At 38.2% G+C, this 18,094-nt stretch overlaps 1 protein-coding gene across 1 annotated transcript; it reads right to left on the reverse strand.

Moving 5' to 3' along the window:
- Window positions 1-622: 622 nt before the first annotated feature.
- On the reverse strand, window positions 623-7,645 carry LOC134501055 (uncharacterized). Its single transcript, XM_063308615.1, has 3 exons — window positions 7,408-7,645; window positions 3,525-3,716; window positions 623-1,896 (listed from the first exon to the last, which is right to left on the reverse strand). Exons 1-3 carry the CDS (start codon window positions 7,535-7,537, stop codon window positions 1,580-1,582), a joined length of 639 nt encoding a protein of 212 aa, XP_063164685.1. The 5' UTR covers window positions 7,538-7,645; the 3' UTR covers window positions 623-1,579.
- Between the last annotated feature and the right edge of the window lie 10,449 nt (window positions 7,646-18,094).

The raw sequence follows: 18,094 nt of genomic DNA on the forward strand, positions 1-18,094 counted from the left end.
AGGTAAGTTTAAAAAATTATTAAAGTTAAAAGTAAGTTTATTGTCTTAAAAAAAATTTTTGCATATCTTGTAATAAACTTCCCCTTTGGGGGTACCATGTTTTCTCACAGGATATGTATTTATACATTTTTTTAAAGAAGCGCAATGCAACTCTCTCCTGTATCTGATCACGTCATCTGCTTCCTGTTAAATTTTGCTGTGAAAAACACTCGTTTCACTTGGTAAAATAACAGCTTTGCACTGCAGATACAATTATAAACCATTGGTCCTGATGACTATAATTCCAGGTGATCAAGCCTAATGATTTTCATCCCCATACTCTGAATTCTACCTATCGTGTGCCTCCCACTCTGTTGGTGTTCCAGAAGGCCTCAAGGACCTGGTTGTTCTCCCAGCACTTGGGTTAGGGTTGATGGAGCCCCTTGTTGGATGTGTTCTTGCATATGCTTTTGTATTGAGCAACCAGATCCCATCTTGTTTATTTGTTTTGTACAATATTATGTTTTATTGTTCACTATATTGTGAGCTGCTCAAGAGTTGGTTTGGAATCAGGCAGATCTTAAATTGAGTAAAATAAATAATACTTATCAATAGTTCCATGAACAGCGAGATCCAAAATACATTGAAAATTACAGGACATCTATTTATTGGTCTGCACACTTGGCCAGGTGAATACATTATTTAATTGGTAAGAATACATTATTACAATATGAGGGACACCTTAGAATAATTTAAAAACATAATCACAATGAGATACGATGGTTTAGACAGTAGTTTTAAAAGAGGTTCATCCTGACCAATTTATCAAGTGCTTCAGAACAAGTTTACTTACCACTTGCCATTAACATTGTTTGTTTGGTTGTGTTGTGCCTTTAAGTCAGTTTGACTCCTGGTGACTGCCTGGACTGGTTCTGCAGTTTTCTTGGCAAGGTTTTTCAGAGGTGGTTTGCCATTGCCTCCTTTCTAGGGCTGAGAGAAAGTGACTAGCCCAAAGTCACTCAGCTGGCTTTGTGCCTAAAGCCGGAGTAGAACTCACAATCTTCCAGGTTCTAGCCTGATCCCTTAACCACCACACCAAACTGGCTTTCTCATATGTTACACCTAAAAAATGCAATAACTTAAATGTGTCTCTTAGTGATTAAAATTGTTTCACTTAAACTTTTACTCTATTTTTTTTCTTATTTCATTTATAAGTTTTCATTCTTAACTATAGCACATATAGTAGCTTATAAGCATCTTACTGGGTGCATTTCAGGATGCAGAAATTAAGGCAAGATTATTCTACTCCCTTGAAAGTAACTGAAGTTAAGAAAATAACTGAACCTCTTTCGTAGGTTCTCTGATCTGGATGTATTGGATGTGATATGCCCTAATATGTCCTCTTGTTTCACCATAGTCATAGCTGGACTTTTTGGAAACTGAAATGATGACTTCATTAGAAGTAAAGCTTGTTATTTTCCAAACTATAGTTACAATAAAACAAACTTCTACACCAAGGTGAATTGGCCTGCCTCCAATCATGAGCCATATAATGATTGAGAGATAGCATCTACTAGCCCAAGCCCCTTTAAAGCAATTATTATGGCAGCTCCTCACTGAGGATGTTCTCCTGGATTGTCTTAGTAGTCACCAGCACAGTTGCTCCAAGTTCAGTTGCTGGCAGTGGAAATGGGGAGTTGCGTTTTTCATCATGGGGACACAAGGGAATCACTTCAAAGTCCTGACTTCTTGTGAAAGCAACGCAGGGCATATTCTCCTTTAAGACATCATCTTGGGGAGTCTTTGTAACGCCATTTAAATGTGGGCATCGAAGCTGTCCAGGGTCATAGTCTTCTGGTCTGCAGTCGTGGCTTGTATGAGCTTCATTGGCAAGAAGACTAGTGCAGTTCCCATTTTCTAATAATAATAACAAAATATAATATTAAAGGAAAATCAAATTAAAATTTGCTGGAAAACTGAAATTCTTAAAAACAAACTGAAGGAATAATGATAGCACAAGAACAGCTATGCAAATGAACATAATCAAAACCAAAACCAAACATATTTCAAATGATAACAAATGCTGATTTATGTAAGATCAAAAATGAAACTGTTGATCACCTTATTACTGGCTGTAGCAAAATTGCCCAACTGAATTTAAGCAATGCCATGTTAGGAATTTATGTAAAAAATTTGGCTTTACTCTTAACAAAAAATACTGAGACCACATGCTTGAAAAAGTCTTTAAAAATGAGGTCAAGATCATGTGAGATTTTAAAATTTAAACCAACAGACACAGCACATCAGAATTACTATTATTGAAAATAAAAAAGTGTGGTTCATAGATGTAGAAATGCCAGGAGATAGTAGCATTGATGAAAAACAAAGAGAAAAAGTAACAAAACATTGAGATTTGCACATTGAAGTTCAAAGATCTGGAAGACTCTAATACCAATAGTAATTGGAGCACTTGGAGCCATACCAAAGGAATTCACCAAATATTTGGAAGTTTTAAATTCCCTGGACTTGACACCACCAACCAGCTTGCTTGGAACTTCCTACATACCACAATGACACCTCCATAATTCCTAGATGAGATTAGAACCCAAACAATAAAAAATGCCTAATCTAAAGATTGATACTTGTTGGATGAATAGACAATAATAATATTAATTAGTAAATCGCAAACATGAATATAAATTTTAAAAAGAGATGTAAGACAGAAACAGGCAGAAAAAAACCCCATAATCTTCTGCTAATTTGGTAGATAACTTGTAGTAGATCAATAAGGGTTTTTATTTCCCACTGTTTACAGTGATAACATTTTTATGGTCCCTGTGGCAATAGCTAAAACATCCCCAATATAACTGTTAAACAAGAATGCAGGGGAAAAGAAGAGTAGATTTTATATAAAAAGGCATATAATCTTAGTTCTGTACCTGAACATATATGTGAGGATGTGCTGAAGTTCACCTTAGCCCCTCTTTTGAAGTTGGCTCCAACGGGTGGATTGTAGGCTTCCCCAGGAAGGGGACAAAAGGGGGAAAGTGATGAAGCATACATTGTGATGTGTGACACAATGCCTGCCCTTTACATACTTGTGTGTAATATAATGACAGAAGTACGAAAGGGTGGAGCTTGCATCATGATGTCATGACTCATATTTCATCATATTGGTGTAAGTGTGGTTAGGAAAAGATTCCTGTATAGTGAATCTCAGCAGTCTACTTAAAAAAAATTCTTGCAGACCTGAAATTTACCAATGTAGTTCAGCATCTCCAGAGAGGGATCTCTCTGGATCCCTCTTCTTTTTCATTTAGAACATGTGTAAAGCAAGAGCAAGAAAACAGTCATTTGGTTCACACGTTGCTTAATTGTGTATGAGACTAGACTAGATCAACCTTTCTCAACATGGTGCATTTAAGATGTGATAGACTGAAGTTCCCATAATCCAACCGATCTGGAGTATACCAGCTTGGAAAGAGTTCGGCTAGATGAGATTAAGTGGATTCAAACCTATTATCTGAAGTGTTGTTAATACCTACCTTTGGAATTTTTGATTCCAGTTTTTCTCATTCTCTTCCTTCTTTGTTTCAAGATTACAAGCCATAACATTGCCATGATGATTACAAGCCCCACAAAAGCACAGAAACCAAATATTAAAGCTGAACAATTCTGGTTTGCAATATGAAATTGCGTTGGTTGGGTTGGAATGGAGGTTGTTCCAAGCATAGTAGCTGTGGAGGGAAACAACAGCTGTAAATGGGTCATCTTAACAGAGATGTTTCTTCTTTTGAAGTGAAGAAAATGGTTCCATTTTGGTTGGTGGCATGCCAAGCTCAGTAAAAGGGGCAATGAAGTAAGACATGTGCTAATGATTCAATTGTGCTATCAAAACAGAGCTGAAATGTTTCGTATCTCCCCTCTGTTAAAGCATTAAACCTCAAAAACAGTACTTTTCTATGTGCAGCAGATGTAATCCTTCAAAGATGGTGGTCATGGAAGGGCTATAAAGGAGGTCCTGGAAACAATGTGATGGAATGTTAAACCTGTTGTTCTGTATATCCAGATCAAGGATTCTCTACTTAACTATTTCCATGGATTTATCAATTCCAAGAGATATTAGGAATGAAAGATGCAGAAGGACAAATCATTGGCTGTGGTTTTCTTCCAGTTAAAAATAAACTTATCAGCAAAAGTGAACTAGGCCAGTGATTCACCCCAGAAAGCCTGTTTTAGTTAATATATCATGCCATAGATTTGCATTTTGGCTGCTACAGAGGAGTATTTGGAGTTGAGTAGGACACTCATAATGTTTCTGATGAACTTAGACTGATTTACTTAAAAACACAATAGATTGAATAAGGTCATAAATAAACAAATAAATCAAAAAGCAAGCTCAGCACCTTAAGATTAAAGATGTGGGTGGCTGCAAGTAGTCATACAGTATGTTCTTGTTGCAGCTAGCAAATCTTACAATTGCACTCATAACTTTTTGAGCTCAGGCTGTGACCCCTCAAATTTGCTGTCCAGGAAATAGAAGACTAAAAATAAATGCCTAAATATTTAAATACCATTACTTGCTAGATAGAAAAACTATTAATTTTCCACTTATACAGGGAATGTCACCTGGTGAAAATTAAAACCTTTGTTTTAGAACATTTTATTCCCAGCCCTTCTATCTGGCAGTATTCAACAAATGCCCAACACCCATGCAGCACATCAAAAAGCAGGTAGAGCTTCAATCGCACCCTCGTGGACGCTATCTTGATTTTTTTTTAAACCACATCCTGCCGACTGCCTGTCTGGAGGGCAAGACTCCAAAAGCAGCTTCCTTGGAAATAAATGTGAAAGCCTAGGCCTAACTACTGCAAAATCTTTTGTGATTAATGTGTGGTACAATGTATAGTGTGAACCTAGGCAACTCACTGAACTACAGTTTAAGCAACTTAGGCCATATTGCATTTATGTATTAATTTTAATTGGAAGCACTGTGTTTTAGGTGAAGAAAGTGATAGGGGGGAAAAAAGAAAGATGGCCCTTTGTTTCAAAGAGATAAAACATTAAGGGCTATGTATAGAATATATATTTTACTACTAAAATTATAATTCTGAACAAGAAGAGAGTTAAATTAGATATATTTGCATGATTTCTTCCTCTTTATTGAAGGGAAGAGGAACGAACTAAAAGGATGCTAAAACTCTGCTCTGTTAGCATCAGCTGCCTTCTAAAATTAACCTGAGAGTTCATTACAAATACTTGCACACATATCTTCACTAATGAAAGAGGGATAAACTGCCTTTGCTAAAAATGAAAGAGGAAGTTGTCAACTTGCTGAATTTTGTACCACCCCAAATTATTTTCTGCACTCCCAGAGAGTGACCATAAACCAAACTCCTGAAATGGAAGCCTATAAAATGCAGCAAACACATGACAGCTAGGGTGAGAGGGAAACACATGTTTGCCCTTTTATGTACAATTCAAAATGGAAGGAAACCCACACACTGTAGAAGGGAAACAGATTTTAAACAAATCTGAACCGGGATTTGCACCATTTGCATCTATTCTAGTAAAACAGCAAGCAGATGCTGCAAACCTGAAGTCTACCCACCATTGCTTATAGATTCTTTTACTGGAGTTACATAATATGTTTAAGCCTAATCCCAGGTTAACCAAACACAACTTCTGCATTCCTCTAACAGTTTGCATCCCCTCCCCCCCCCAAGATAAACCATATTATGATTTCATATTATGGCCTAAGTCACACAATACACTAGGACAATGACTGAGTTTTCTACAACCTGCTAATTCACAACTGCACAATTCTATTCTAGCTTAGTCAGGCCTGTGGTGAGAATCCAACATATGAGTCTCAAGTGCATTCACTAATAATCCACTATCACACCCTTGACTCTTGCAGAACTTTCCCCACTAACTGTTTCCATTTCATGGGGTTGCTGGGGATTAGGCTCTGCCACTACATGATGGTACTCTTCTTGGAATGCTGGAAACCAGAGCACATAAAGGAATGGGCTCCTGTACAATCCCAGCTGAAGACTCCTCCAGCAACTCCCTTCCATCCTGCCTCAAGGAGGAGTCTGCTGTAGAGCAAGATAGACTAGCCAGCTCAGTATTATCTATACCCCAGTCTGCTTTTTCTCGTGTTGGCCAGTAGATGATGTGCCAATTGGGGAAGGCTGCTTTTTGCTGCTGGCATTAGATTACAGGAGGGGTCTTTGACAACCCTACCTTGAGGTATTGGAGCCTGGGGCCATAACAGGATATGCCCAATGATACTGATGTTATTTTTAGGTCTTTTAAACAAAATCATCCTCATCCTTATCATCTAAACACTGGCCATAAATATTATCTATGCTTCAATGTTTCTGGGCACTACATAAATCCCAGAGGCATTCTTAAGCAAGCAGGAGGGGGCAAAGAGACACAAAAAAGACCTGAGGTGGTAGCTTCCTAAGAGGCTAAGAAGGCAATGAAGCATAACTTCAGTATGTCTTCTAGTAAATCGATATGTTATGATTGGCCATGTCCACGTTCAATAACCATCTTTTGTGAAAGTGCCCATGATATTCTCCCAAATTTCAAATGCATCCTCCCGCCCAAGAAGTAGAGGCCTTAAAAAAAGAACATGTCATTAACCCATTCAGCTTATATAAGACTTGGAAGAAGCAGTATACCTATTTATTGCAATTCTGATCTCTTAAACAATGCATGGTGCTGGCCTGAGAACCTCCATAGCATATAATTCCTCTAAGACAGAGTCCATGTTCAGGAGCTATACATTTTTATGAATCCTTGTAGATGAGTTATACATGTAAAGCAAATCATGTCGAGTAAATATCCATGTGCATCTGACCCTATTACTCTCATAGCTTTTGAACAATAACCTCAGGCTGTAAACCTTCACTTGACTGTTTTACTAGAAGAGGTGGCACCTGCCCTACGAAAATACCTCTCCTCTGAGGTATGCAGTGCCCCACTGCTGACATGTTTTAGGCATATTTCAAAAATTCATCTCTTTTTGTCAGCTTTCCCCAGCCATTAATTCCTCCTCCTGTTTAACTTTTCATGGATTGTTTTTATCCTGACATTTATACCTCCATTTTTTAATTCCATTTTTATTTTAAAATATTTTCAGAGTTTGTAAACTATCTGAGGATTCTTTGTAACAAGAAGTTCAATCAATCAAATACTTCTCTGTTTTGCAAATGAGTTTATACTTAATAGACTAATAAGGTGAGAATTGCCTTCTTAGGAGCAGAACTGGGCTCTTGCCTTTTTTTCCCATCCTCGTACATCATTCTCTACCAGTGGACTCTCTTCTTGCTGACACAGAATCCAATCCAGCCGACCTTCAGACCCCCACTTCCACCCCGCACTTTCAAGCCTGGGGTTTTATATTTTCCTTACTTGTCTCCTTCCTGGTGCCTCTTTTCATGTGTTTGCAGCTCAAGCATTGTTTGATCAGCCGGTCGTAGCAGAGGCTGGGATGATGGCAGGTGGTGTTGGGATGGGGGCGCCTGCTTTGGTCCATTAACATTGGTGAATTGGACGATCCTAGTAGAGGCCTGGGTGAGAACTGGCAGTGTCGTAACAGCTTCTGTTCTTCATCACAGTTGAGCAACAAAAGGAAGAGAGAGGCAGTGGGTGTTTAACCAGAGAATAGTGATTCAAATGCTGCTTCAGTGAGAAATCAGTGAACCATGGAGCTCAGTAGTTTTTTTTCAGTGCTCCCTAGAGCTTTCATTTCCTTCAGGAAGTCTTGCCCAAGAATATTTTTAAGAAATGTATGCATCATTATGGTATAGGACAGCCTTTCTCAAACTTTTGACTCTGGAGGAACCTTTGAAATATTTTTCAGGCCTTGGGGAACTCCTGCACATTCAGGCTCAAATATAGGCCACAAGTTACAAAAGTATTATATTTGTTCCGTGTGTAGGCCTGTCTATATGCATTAACAGTGTTCTTAAAGTAAAAATAAAGAATGAAACTTACCTCTTTAATGTCAACTTGCCTGAATTTGAAATAATTTTTAAAATAAATCGTGATCTCCCAGGGAACCCCTAGTGACCTCTCATGGAAACCTAGGGTTCCATGGAACCCTGCTAGAGAAACCCTGGTAGAGAAAGAGACAAAATAAATAAATTCAATTAAACCATGTTGATTCCACCATTTGGCCCCAATGCATTAGCAGCATCTAAAACTCCCGAATTGTTAGCAGTATTAAAAGGTGTTTTTGGATTATTCCAAATCTATAGAGCTTTTAATAGATGATTAAAGATTATTGTTGGAGGTCCCAATCAATGGCACTGACTCTGCAGCACATCATGAGCAACTGACTACAAAAGTTTTTTTTTCTTTCACACAACATGGTTTGCCAGAGAAGGAGAGAGGAAATTGAAATGGGCTGGCAGGAGGAGAGTTGTTGAGCTCAGAGAAGGAGGGACGATGGTTAGCAAGCAAAAATAGGATTAAGCAACTTCAGGTTACTGAAGAAATGCAGGTTCCTGGGTGATTCAAGATCACCCATGTTTAGTCAGCATAGAGGTTGCTATGTGGAGAGGAAGACAATGTAATATGGGATTTGCCTATCTGGCATAGATATCCAGAGAGGAAGAAGGGGATCCAAAGGCCCAACAAGATGATTGAAGTTCCCTAGCTAGCCATGAGAGGTTGTCAGCTAATTTTTAATTAAAGCCCTTGATTAACTCTTGGGGCAATTTAATAATAATCACAACACTAAAAATAGGCATACTAATATAGTAGCAGAAACATTATATCAGGCAGGGAGATAGTTAGTCTCCAAATGGTAAAGCAAATAGGCTGAAACTCAGTTGGCTTCATTCCATCCTCTTTTGAAGTCAGAAGCAGGAAGCTGGAAGGATTAGTCAGTATGTTTTAGCTCAGAGGATTTCAAACTTTTTCAAGCTGCAGAATCTGTCAGGTTAAAACTTAAATTCCCCCAGAGCCCCTGATCCACAAAATGGGGTGTGTCATGTTTTTGTGGGAGAACGAACTCTGCCCTTTCTGCTGTACCTTAGAAAAATCGTGACAGGTGACCCTGGCGTCTGCATTCAAGGGATTTTTTTTTTATCCTTAGCCTCTTGTGGAACCCTAGAGTTCCACTGAAGACAGGTTGAAAAACCCTGCTTTAGCTGAATCCTGTTTGCGTAGTTAGTCTCGCATGGCTGAAAGAAAACTAAACCTTTTCTATCATTGAGATGTTACAAATAAAGAAAAACTTCGAACTGATTCACAAGATCATTGTGTGCTGTCTTTTATCTGTTCCATCCTTAGAATCCATGACATTTCCTCTCTTTAAAAATTATTTTTATTTATGCATTTTATTTAATCTATTTATACTGTTTGTCACATTTAAAAATAGCTTGAAGCCGTTTATGAAAGAGCTCTTTGTCTTTGGTTTTAGGAAAAAAATGTATATTAAGTGTACTCTTAACTATTTATGCATTGTTCTTCAGAGTACTAAGAAGTTCCAGTGTCGTTAAAGTCATGTGACATATATCTCAGAGCTCTCTGCTCTGAGCAGATCATTCTCTCTGGGGTTCCTAAGATACCCCAGGAAGCAATAGAAACATCTGAACACTCTGTGGGAACATGATTAGAGTAGCAGTGTTCTCACCGTCTTACTAAAATTCCCATTTAATTTTTGGATGGCGCATGAATGAAGTTTTTCCCACAGAGAGTAGCCAATTGCACATAGATGGGAAACAAACAACTGGACATGGCTACATTGTCCCATTTGAATAAATAGGTTCAAGTTAAGAGACAAAGGCTTCTGCTGGATCTGTATTTCAGAATACTGCTAATAACAGCCCAGCTTTGGTTACTTGCTGTTCCAGATTACTGAGCCAACCTGATTAGCTACCCTCCATCTTCTCTCTAGTCATATCCTTTAACCTATGCAACACAGTCCTGTTAACTGTATTATCTTACATTATTTCTTTATATAGCTCCATCTCTGCACATAATTTTTACAGGTAAAGACAGGTCCCCACTTACAATTTAAAAGAGGCCAAAACAATCTAAGAGGAAAGGGAGAAATGGCACAATGGGGAAATGGGGGGAAAGTGTGTAATTTCTTCAATTACACGTAGCTTTCATTACAAGAGCAGATGCCAAGGCAGTGTGTTGGCCTAGGCCATCATAATGATTACTATTTTTGAGGTGATGCTGTTCACTATAGAACATGCTAGTCCTTCGTTATTGTGCTCCTAAAGAACTTGCTGTTTGGAAGGGCACAATAAGTCAGATCAGCTGGCAGTGCCATCCTATAATGATAAACCTTTCCTTTCCTTTCCTTTCCTTTCCTTTCCTTTCCTTTCCTTTCCTTTCCTTTTCCAGAAGATTATCAAAACATGCCTGTGCCATGGGGGTAGAAGGCATGTTGGGGTAAGACTGTCATGTCTCAGTGGCAAAAATCCAAACAACCTTTAGAACTACATTCCAGGAGTTAATTTTTTTAAAAAAAATTCTGCTGCCATGTAGTGGTTATCTGGATTTTTGCAGCTCAGATATGGTGGACTTAATCACATAGTTGTATGTATACTTTCATAGATAAGTTTTCCAACACTTTTCTAACTTTTCCCATTCTAACTTAATCCTGATTGTTAAAATTCAAGAAGGCACATGATGAATAGCCCCCTGGCTCACTGCCACCATACTTTTATAATCTCCATGCTTCCATGTGTCCAAATTTAACTATTCCACAGAACCTGTTCACATGTCTTCCATGGACCTCAGATGTATCACCACTTCCAAATGATTTCTTAAGATGTTGCCTGAAGTGGCTCCTAGTTTTATACAAGATTAGAAAGCAAAGCAATTGGGGGCAGGGAAGGGTAAGGATGGTAAAGTGAGACACTTTGAGTAGGGACAAATGAGTTTCTATTTTTAAATATCTTGCCTTTGGTTCTTTTAGGATCCAGTTTTTCCAGTCTGTAGATACTGCTAGGATAAGCATGGTCCTATTACACAGAACTGGGAGATAGCAGCAGAAAGTTGATGTGGTGGTGGTGATTGTTCTACTATTTTGCCAAAGGGAAGTCAGAATACTGCAGTTCCTTTAAATTACATCTTTATATAATTAGGGAAGTAAGGAGAAAGTATACGGGTAGTCCTCATTTAGTTACTGCCTTGTTTAGCAACCGTTTGCAGTTATGATGGTGATGAAAAAGTAATTTTATGACCAATCCTCATATTTACAACCTTTGCAGATCTGTAAAGCAAAGAAAAGCTGAAGAAGGATCATACTGTAAGTACAGTTGTGCTTTCACTTAGTGACCACTTTGCTTAATGACCAAGTTGCCAGTCCCAATTGTGGTTGTTAAACAAAGACTGCCTTATAGACTCCCATGAATACATACACATACACCAGCCTATTTAGGCTGGTAGGCACATTTGGACAGCAAGTTATGGGCAGGTTCCTAGAATAAGTCATTGTAAGTATAGCCAATCATAAAATTCCAATTAAGCAACAGGGCAAATAAAATATTAGATTGAATTTTATTTTCTAAGAATGTCTCCAGGGTGCAATGTGAGTAGGAATGGCATAGTAGGAAATATAGGTTATGTTAGAGGATGGTGCTTTGCTTTGCAATGTGGTAGCTTTCCATTCATTTTTTTTTTAGTTAAAAGAATGTTTAACAAGAAAATTAAGTAAAGCAGGGAACTTAAATGCCAGGGAATGTATTGGCAAGCACACTGTCAGCCTTGAACGCCACACTGGGTACAATGGGACACACAGAAGTCATGAATGCCTTTAACCTGACTATTTGTTCAGTCAGGCTTGTACTATTGAGCTAGTACTGAACAACAGCAGTTCCTAACCTTTTTGGCACCAGGGACCAGTTTCATGGAAGACAATTTTTCCAGAGACCGGGGGGCAGGGGGATGGTTTTGGGATGATTCAAGCGCTTCCTCTTTTTCCTGACCTATTACTTATTATTTAGTTTATCTGTATGCAGGATCCCCTTCCCTTAACCTTACTCACTGTGCCGTAAGCAATATGAAGGCAAGGAAATGTGGAACTCCTAAATAGCTGCTGGGTTGATAGACAAATTATCCCTAAGCTGTAGCTGATGCAGGGGCATAGGAGTGAGCCTGAGGGAAGGAATGGCCCTGGGGTACATCAGTCTGTGCAGAATAGAATCCTCCATGTTTACAGGAAGAGACAACCCAGGAATACCAGGATGCTGTACTTTGTACTGAGCAGGTACAAAGCCTCATTTTCCAGGAGAATTTCAACTTCTCTGAGTTCATAGGAAAAGCCTGTCAACCTGTTGAACAAACAGTTTAAGGAATTCTTTTTCATACTGAAAATAAGGCCTGCTCTTCTTTTCTTTGATTTTGTGCTAATTTAAGTTAGTAGCAGATGTGAAGAGCTTCTATTTCCTCTTGTTTCACTATAGCACAGGCGGTGGAGCATTTACCTTCCTTCCTCTTGTAAAGTCCAGGGATAATGCATACCTTTTGCATCTCTCTGTGGGGTTGGGGCTACTAGCCTTGGATATTAGTAAGTTTAGACTTCCACCCGTGGCCTTAATAATAAGCCCCATAGAATAACCTGTCGGGGCCCTCAGTCCCTTAAGCTAATCTGCTGAGAGACAATTGCTGGTAGGGATGGAGCTTTGGATGGTAGCAGATGGTATGGTACATCAAGGTGTTATTAGTTGTTCCTCATCATTGAATAGGAGCTGTTCTGACTATTAATTTAGTGGCAAATGCATCCTACTGAACTGAAGTCAAGTCACCAAACAGTGACTGTTTTATGGCAATTCTGTTCTTGGAAGAGTTCTGTAATATGCTGCCCTCATTTTTGTCAGAGCATCTGTGCTTTGAGCAAAGACTTTCTGCATAATATTCTCAATGAAAGCCCCAAAATGCATGATGAATGGCTTATGTATTCATGAAGCCTTTGCTGGAGACAGAATGATGTTTAGATGGTTCTTCAGTCTTAGTCAGCAATGTGGTTCTTTTCTTCACATAATTTCCAAGGACCTAGATGAATCCAATTGCCTAACTTCCTGAGTGGGCAAAGTAAAGTGCAAACATGCATCTTTAACAGTAATGATAACCAAGGAACCTCAGTCTTGGGAATTATGATTACCACAGATCGAATCAAAAGCCTGGCACAGTCCATAACCAAACTTGCACTTCTCATCTTGATACAGACATGAAAACCCCAGGAACTCTGGGGTCTAGTTAACCAAGTGAATTTTATTAAATGTATAAAACAGCAAGAATATAAAAGTAGCAATTAAAAATGTGGTATACTACTCATGCTGGAGAAATGCCTCAAAATAATTATCCCAAGTATTTGCTTTCATAAATAAAAATGGCTTTTCACAATTGTATTTGCACCCCAGTGTGCCTCATTCCTGAAAGAAAATAGAAGAGTAATTGAAAGGGAAGACTTGCCCTTTATGCAAAATACACAAACACCATGCAAGTATATGTGCTTGATAGGCCAGAGCAAGAACTTAAGTAGTTTAATAAACAGAAAGTTGGACTAACCTAGATCAGAAAAGTTTATTTGTAGCTGTAAGAACAAAAGCATCAAATCAAAAGATTTAGGCATGAAATAGTCCAGTCTCACCTTCTGAAGACACCAAGACTATTAAGGTAGAATAATTATTTAATAGCACATCTTAGAGAGATAGAGATAGAGGTAGATGCAGCCAGTATCTTCAAACTGTAAAATGTGAACTTCTTACTGTTCTGTGGACCAGCATGCCATCAGTATGCCATATATGCCTACTTCCTCATATAAAAATCTTGCATGCACACGTGAGCATTGGGCTTGCGCATATTCTACCACCATCCACGTGTGCTATGAGTACTGCTCTCTCTGTGTGTTTCTGTATATGAGTTGATCCAATCCCAGAGGGTGCAAAGTGGGCAAATGCCAGCATCCTGAGATTAACACATGGCCACTGAATCAGTTGAAAAGAGGTGGAAGGAAGCTGCTATTTCCTTTGCCTGTTATTATTTGGTATACTGTCAAGCTGAACTCACTTAAATTGACCACACTCAGGGCACTACTTCCATTTCAGGAGTCACATTGTGCCTTTAAAGCATGGCTTTAAACATCCACTGCTATGTTTTGAATTTTTTCCCCACTATGGAGTTTGGGGCGGGTTTTTTTTTTATAACATCTGTTGGAAGAAAAACGTGAAAACTTGCATATACTTCTGTATTAATAAAAATATCATCTGGCTATGCTTCTGTATGGATTTTGCTTTTGTTTTCTCATGAATGAATATAGTCATGATTGTTTCTTAATTTCAAAGAAACTCCAAAACCTCCAAATTTCAAAGTTCTCCACAGTTTTTTCTTCCTCTTCCTCTTCTTCATCATTGTGTGCTCATAATTGGGTTACTGAGCTGGGAGTTCAGTAAAGACTATGGACTCAAGAACTTATTCTGAAGATTTCATCTTGTTTAGCCAAAGGTAATTGATGGCTAGGATAACCAAGTAAATGAACTTTAAATCTACATACTATTTGACTTGCTTTATTAAACCTGCTCAACAGAAAATTAAGCAGGTGAATATTGACGTTCATATACTATTCATCATAATGGGTAGCTTGAACGTCCAAATTGAGACATAGAATGACCTGGTTCGCATACCAGTAATCTTATTTGTTGGGTTTTGGCTTAGCAGTTTGTGTCAATCGAACTACTGTTATTTTTAAACACTATTTATTATGGCTTTGTGTGAAGCCAACTAATTGTGTTTTTTTTCCAAGAAATCATGTAAACAATGGCTTGGCACAATGGGTAAACCTAGTCTATGCTTCTGAATACGGGTTGCTGGGGTTCAACAAAAGAGAGCACTTTTGCTTCCCTGCTCTACTTAGCCCATAGCCATGGTTACTCTCTGTAGGAAATAAAAGTGCTGGATTAGACTGAAATTTGGCCTTATCCAGAAAAGCTCTTCATGTAGCAATCAGCTATTCTCTTATTCTTGTTCCCAGCAGATAGTTGTGACTCAGTAGCTGAAAACTGCTTAGTTCTATTGCATAATCCCCAATTCGATATCTTCTGGATGTGTTAAAGAACAACTTCCATTATCTCCTGCTAGCATGAGGACTGTAGCCAATCCAAAGAACAGCAATTTGAGAAAAGCAGGCATACACCACTGTTGATAGTGTCAAACCAAGAAGGGACTGACAAGCTAATTTAAGCACCTTGCTTTACAACCCACAATCCTTCATGAGAACCTCAGTCAGCCTTCCCCATCTTGGTGTCTTCCAGTTGTGCTGGAATAGGAAAGACCACCAAGATTAAAAACCATACAGCCAAACATTTAACCAAATCACTTTGCATTTCACAAAATAAGTATTTGCAAGATCTTTTCCCACAGCTAAACAACAGGCCGAGGATTATTCATGGAACATGTTTGAATTATTCTGAATAATGAATGAATCTGAAAATGTGACAAAGTTCATAAAGATCATAATTCCCCAAAAGAAAACAAAGCGAGATCTCTTTCTGTTTCTCTCTTCTTGCATATTCATCTGTATGCATTTTTATGGAATAGAGTCAAGCTCATGCCAGACTCTTTTGCAGAAATTAAAGAAAAAACATTCTTAACTTTGGCTTGGTTTTTCCCTACTGTTTACAAAAAGAATGGGAAAAAATAAACTGCTTGAAGTTATCTGTTGATAGCTCCAGGGGGAGCTATAGAATCAGTTGTGTTGGGAGTGGCCTATAAGCTGCCCTTAGAGAGGCTATAATACTGATACAATTTAGGATGATCCATCCTTTTCTCTCATACTGTCTGGGAACACAGGGATGAGATGAAGGCAACGTTGTGGGGACACAACAGAAAAAAGATGTTCCCAGGGTGTGCTTGCACCATAATTAGGTGCAAGTGGGGATATAAATACACTGAATTGAATTCAGCCCCTAACCAAACCCAGCTTGGGAAGTTTTGTGCATTAACATAGGCCCCTGCTATTCTCAACTGGGACCCTCATCATGTCAGATGGAAGAACAAAATAGGCCACTATTAGTAATTCATATTTGTTGCACATTTTTCCATTTAAGATACGCTAGTTCAGCCTCAAAAAATAATAGTTCCCAAATTACTAGCTTGTTTACCAGAATGTCGGTACCTAGAAGAAGATAGTCATGAACGCTATTACTGTTTTGGATACAAGAACAGTGTTTTTCATTTTACCTTTCCAAGGTTTCTATTCTGGATGTAGAGGATAGAGAGAATATTTTTTCCATTATCTGTCAGGCTGCCCACATAACTATATGAAATTTCAAGCACTCACCTGCATGTAATTAATAATTAGCCATGGCTATCAGACTTGATTGATTGTTTGATTACTTGATTGATATGATTTGTGTACTACTTGAATAATTGAGTCATTGGAATTTGAGCAGCTCCTAAATCAGATATAACAACACCTGACAGTTGTGCAATATATTTTCTACTTTTGTGACAAGTCTGTTCATCATTGCAATATTTTAAATTATGAAGTTGCATTGCTTCTCTTAATAATCTGGTGAATAGTAAATCTGCTGTAATCCACATTTATTATTTTGCCCAAGTTCCTAGTTTCTTTTTTCAACCTGTAGTTCTTGTGTACCTGCAGGGGTGCAAGAAAGATCTCTGCTTACTGAGTCATAAAAAGTTATTCTTGGTCCTTCTAACTGACAAGGTCAAAGTCAGTTCTGAATATCCTATAGCACTGGAAGTATTAAGTATCTGTTCTGTGGTGGCTTAAGGATATGCAGATATCATATTAATTCAACAGGGGGAAAGGCTGGAGAGAACACTGTTATGATGCCTGAAATTGTGCTGGGGCAGATGTAATATATGTTGTTTCTATTTTGGCTAGAGCTCTCTTGCCTCCTACTCTGCCTCCTACATTCTGAAATTTAGACAATACCAGTAGTATATCTTGGCAGGTTAATAAAGCATCTTTGATGTAAATCCAGCTGTAGGTTCCTTGCCATATACACCCCAAAGCTAATCCATACAGTTTCAACAGGGCCTGTCTTGCAAGGGTGACTAGCTGCTGCTTTGCTTTTTCAGTTGAAAAAAAGAAGAGCTTTTGATTATAAAAGAAATCATTCTTAGTTGTGTGAGTTCTCATCTTAATGGCAACTTACCTGAATACTCTACCCAGTAGCAAATCACTCTAGAAGAAAATTATTTTGTGCATTGTACATAAGATAATTTGAGAATCTAATGTTACATTAAAAAATGTTTGAAATGTTTCACAAATGTTTTGTTCGACTATCAATCTTAATGGGTTAATATTACCAGAATGAATTATTTCAGTTTTATACTTTAGATTTTATTTATTTATTTATTTATTTATTTATTTATTTATTATTTAGCCTATTTATATAGCCACCCAGACGTGACTCTGGGCAGCATACAAACATAGCAACAGTTAAAAACTACATAACAATGTAATGACAGTCAAACATAAATAAACATAAAAAAACCAAGATTGCAGGAGAACAGCAGGCACCTGACCTCATACTTGGTGCTTTTGAGTCAGTGTTGACACTTGATGACTGCCTAGACAAGTCCCTGAAGTTTTCTTGGCAAGATTTCAGAGTTAGCAAGGAGAGAAAGGGAAAAAATGGCAAGAATGCTTCCCAATGCCCACCTGCTTTTGTATACTTGCCAAAGAAATGCAGGAAGGTATTGAATAATGTTGCTCACAAACTGCTGGAGAGATCCCACAGATACCTTTCCAGTGAGATCTGATTGATGCTCCTTTCATTTGATGATTCTCTGGGCTCATCATCTTAATCAGATGATTAAGGCAATTTGAGTTCCTCCCTCTGGTTATAATACTCTTTCTTACTCTCTTCTCTTTTCACAATCATTCTGAGGTTCTACTGTCCTTTGTGACAACCCTATTATTGCCTCTCGGTCATGAGATTGAGCTTCCTTTTATTATAGCTTATTTTTATTATTGTCTCTGGTTTTTATTCACCACTCCCATTTCTGTAGGAATATCTCTACTTGCCAATGTTTAACTGATTGTATGGTTTTTATCCCGATTACTCATTGAGGGAGTTGTCCGCTGCTCAGAGCAGCCTAT

Source organism: Candoia aspera, chromosome 7 (genome assembly GCF_035149785.1).
Source record: "Candoia aspera isolate rCanAsp1 chromosome 7, rCanAsp1.hap2, whole genome shotgun sequence".
Lineage (NCBI taxonomy): Eukaryota > Metazoa > Chordata > Lepidosauria > Squamata > Boidae > Candoia > Candoia aspera.

What these genes read in the sequence shown, in the direction of transcription:
- LOC134501055 (XM_063308615.1), bottom strand. Translation starts at nt 7,537, where the DNA reads ATGTTAATGGACCAAAGCAGGCGCCCCCATCCCAACACCACCTGCCAT. An exon ending in AGGCACCAGGAAGGAGACAA is followed by an intron (nt 3,717 to 7,407) that starts GTAAGGAAAATA and finishes TTCCCTCCACAG; the next exon opens with CTACTATGCTTGGAACAACC. An exon ending in TGGAATCAAAAATTCCAAAG is followed by an intron (nt 1,897 to 3,524) that starts GTAGGTATTAAC and finishes TATTATTATTAG; the next exon opens with AAAATGGGAACTGCACTAGT.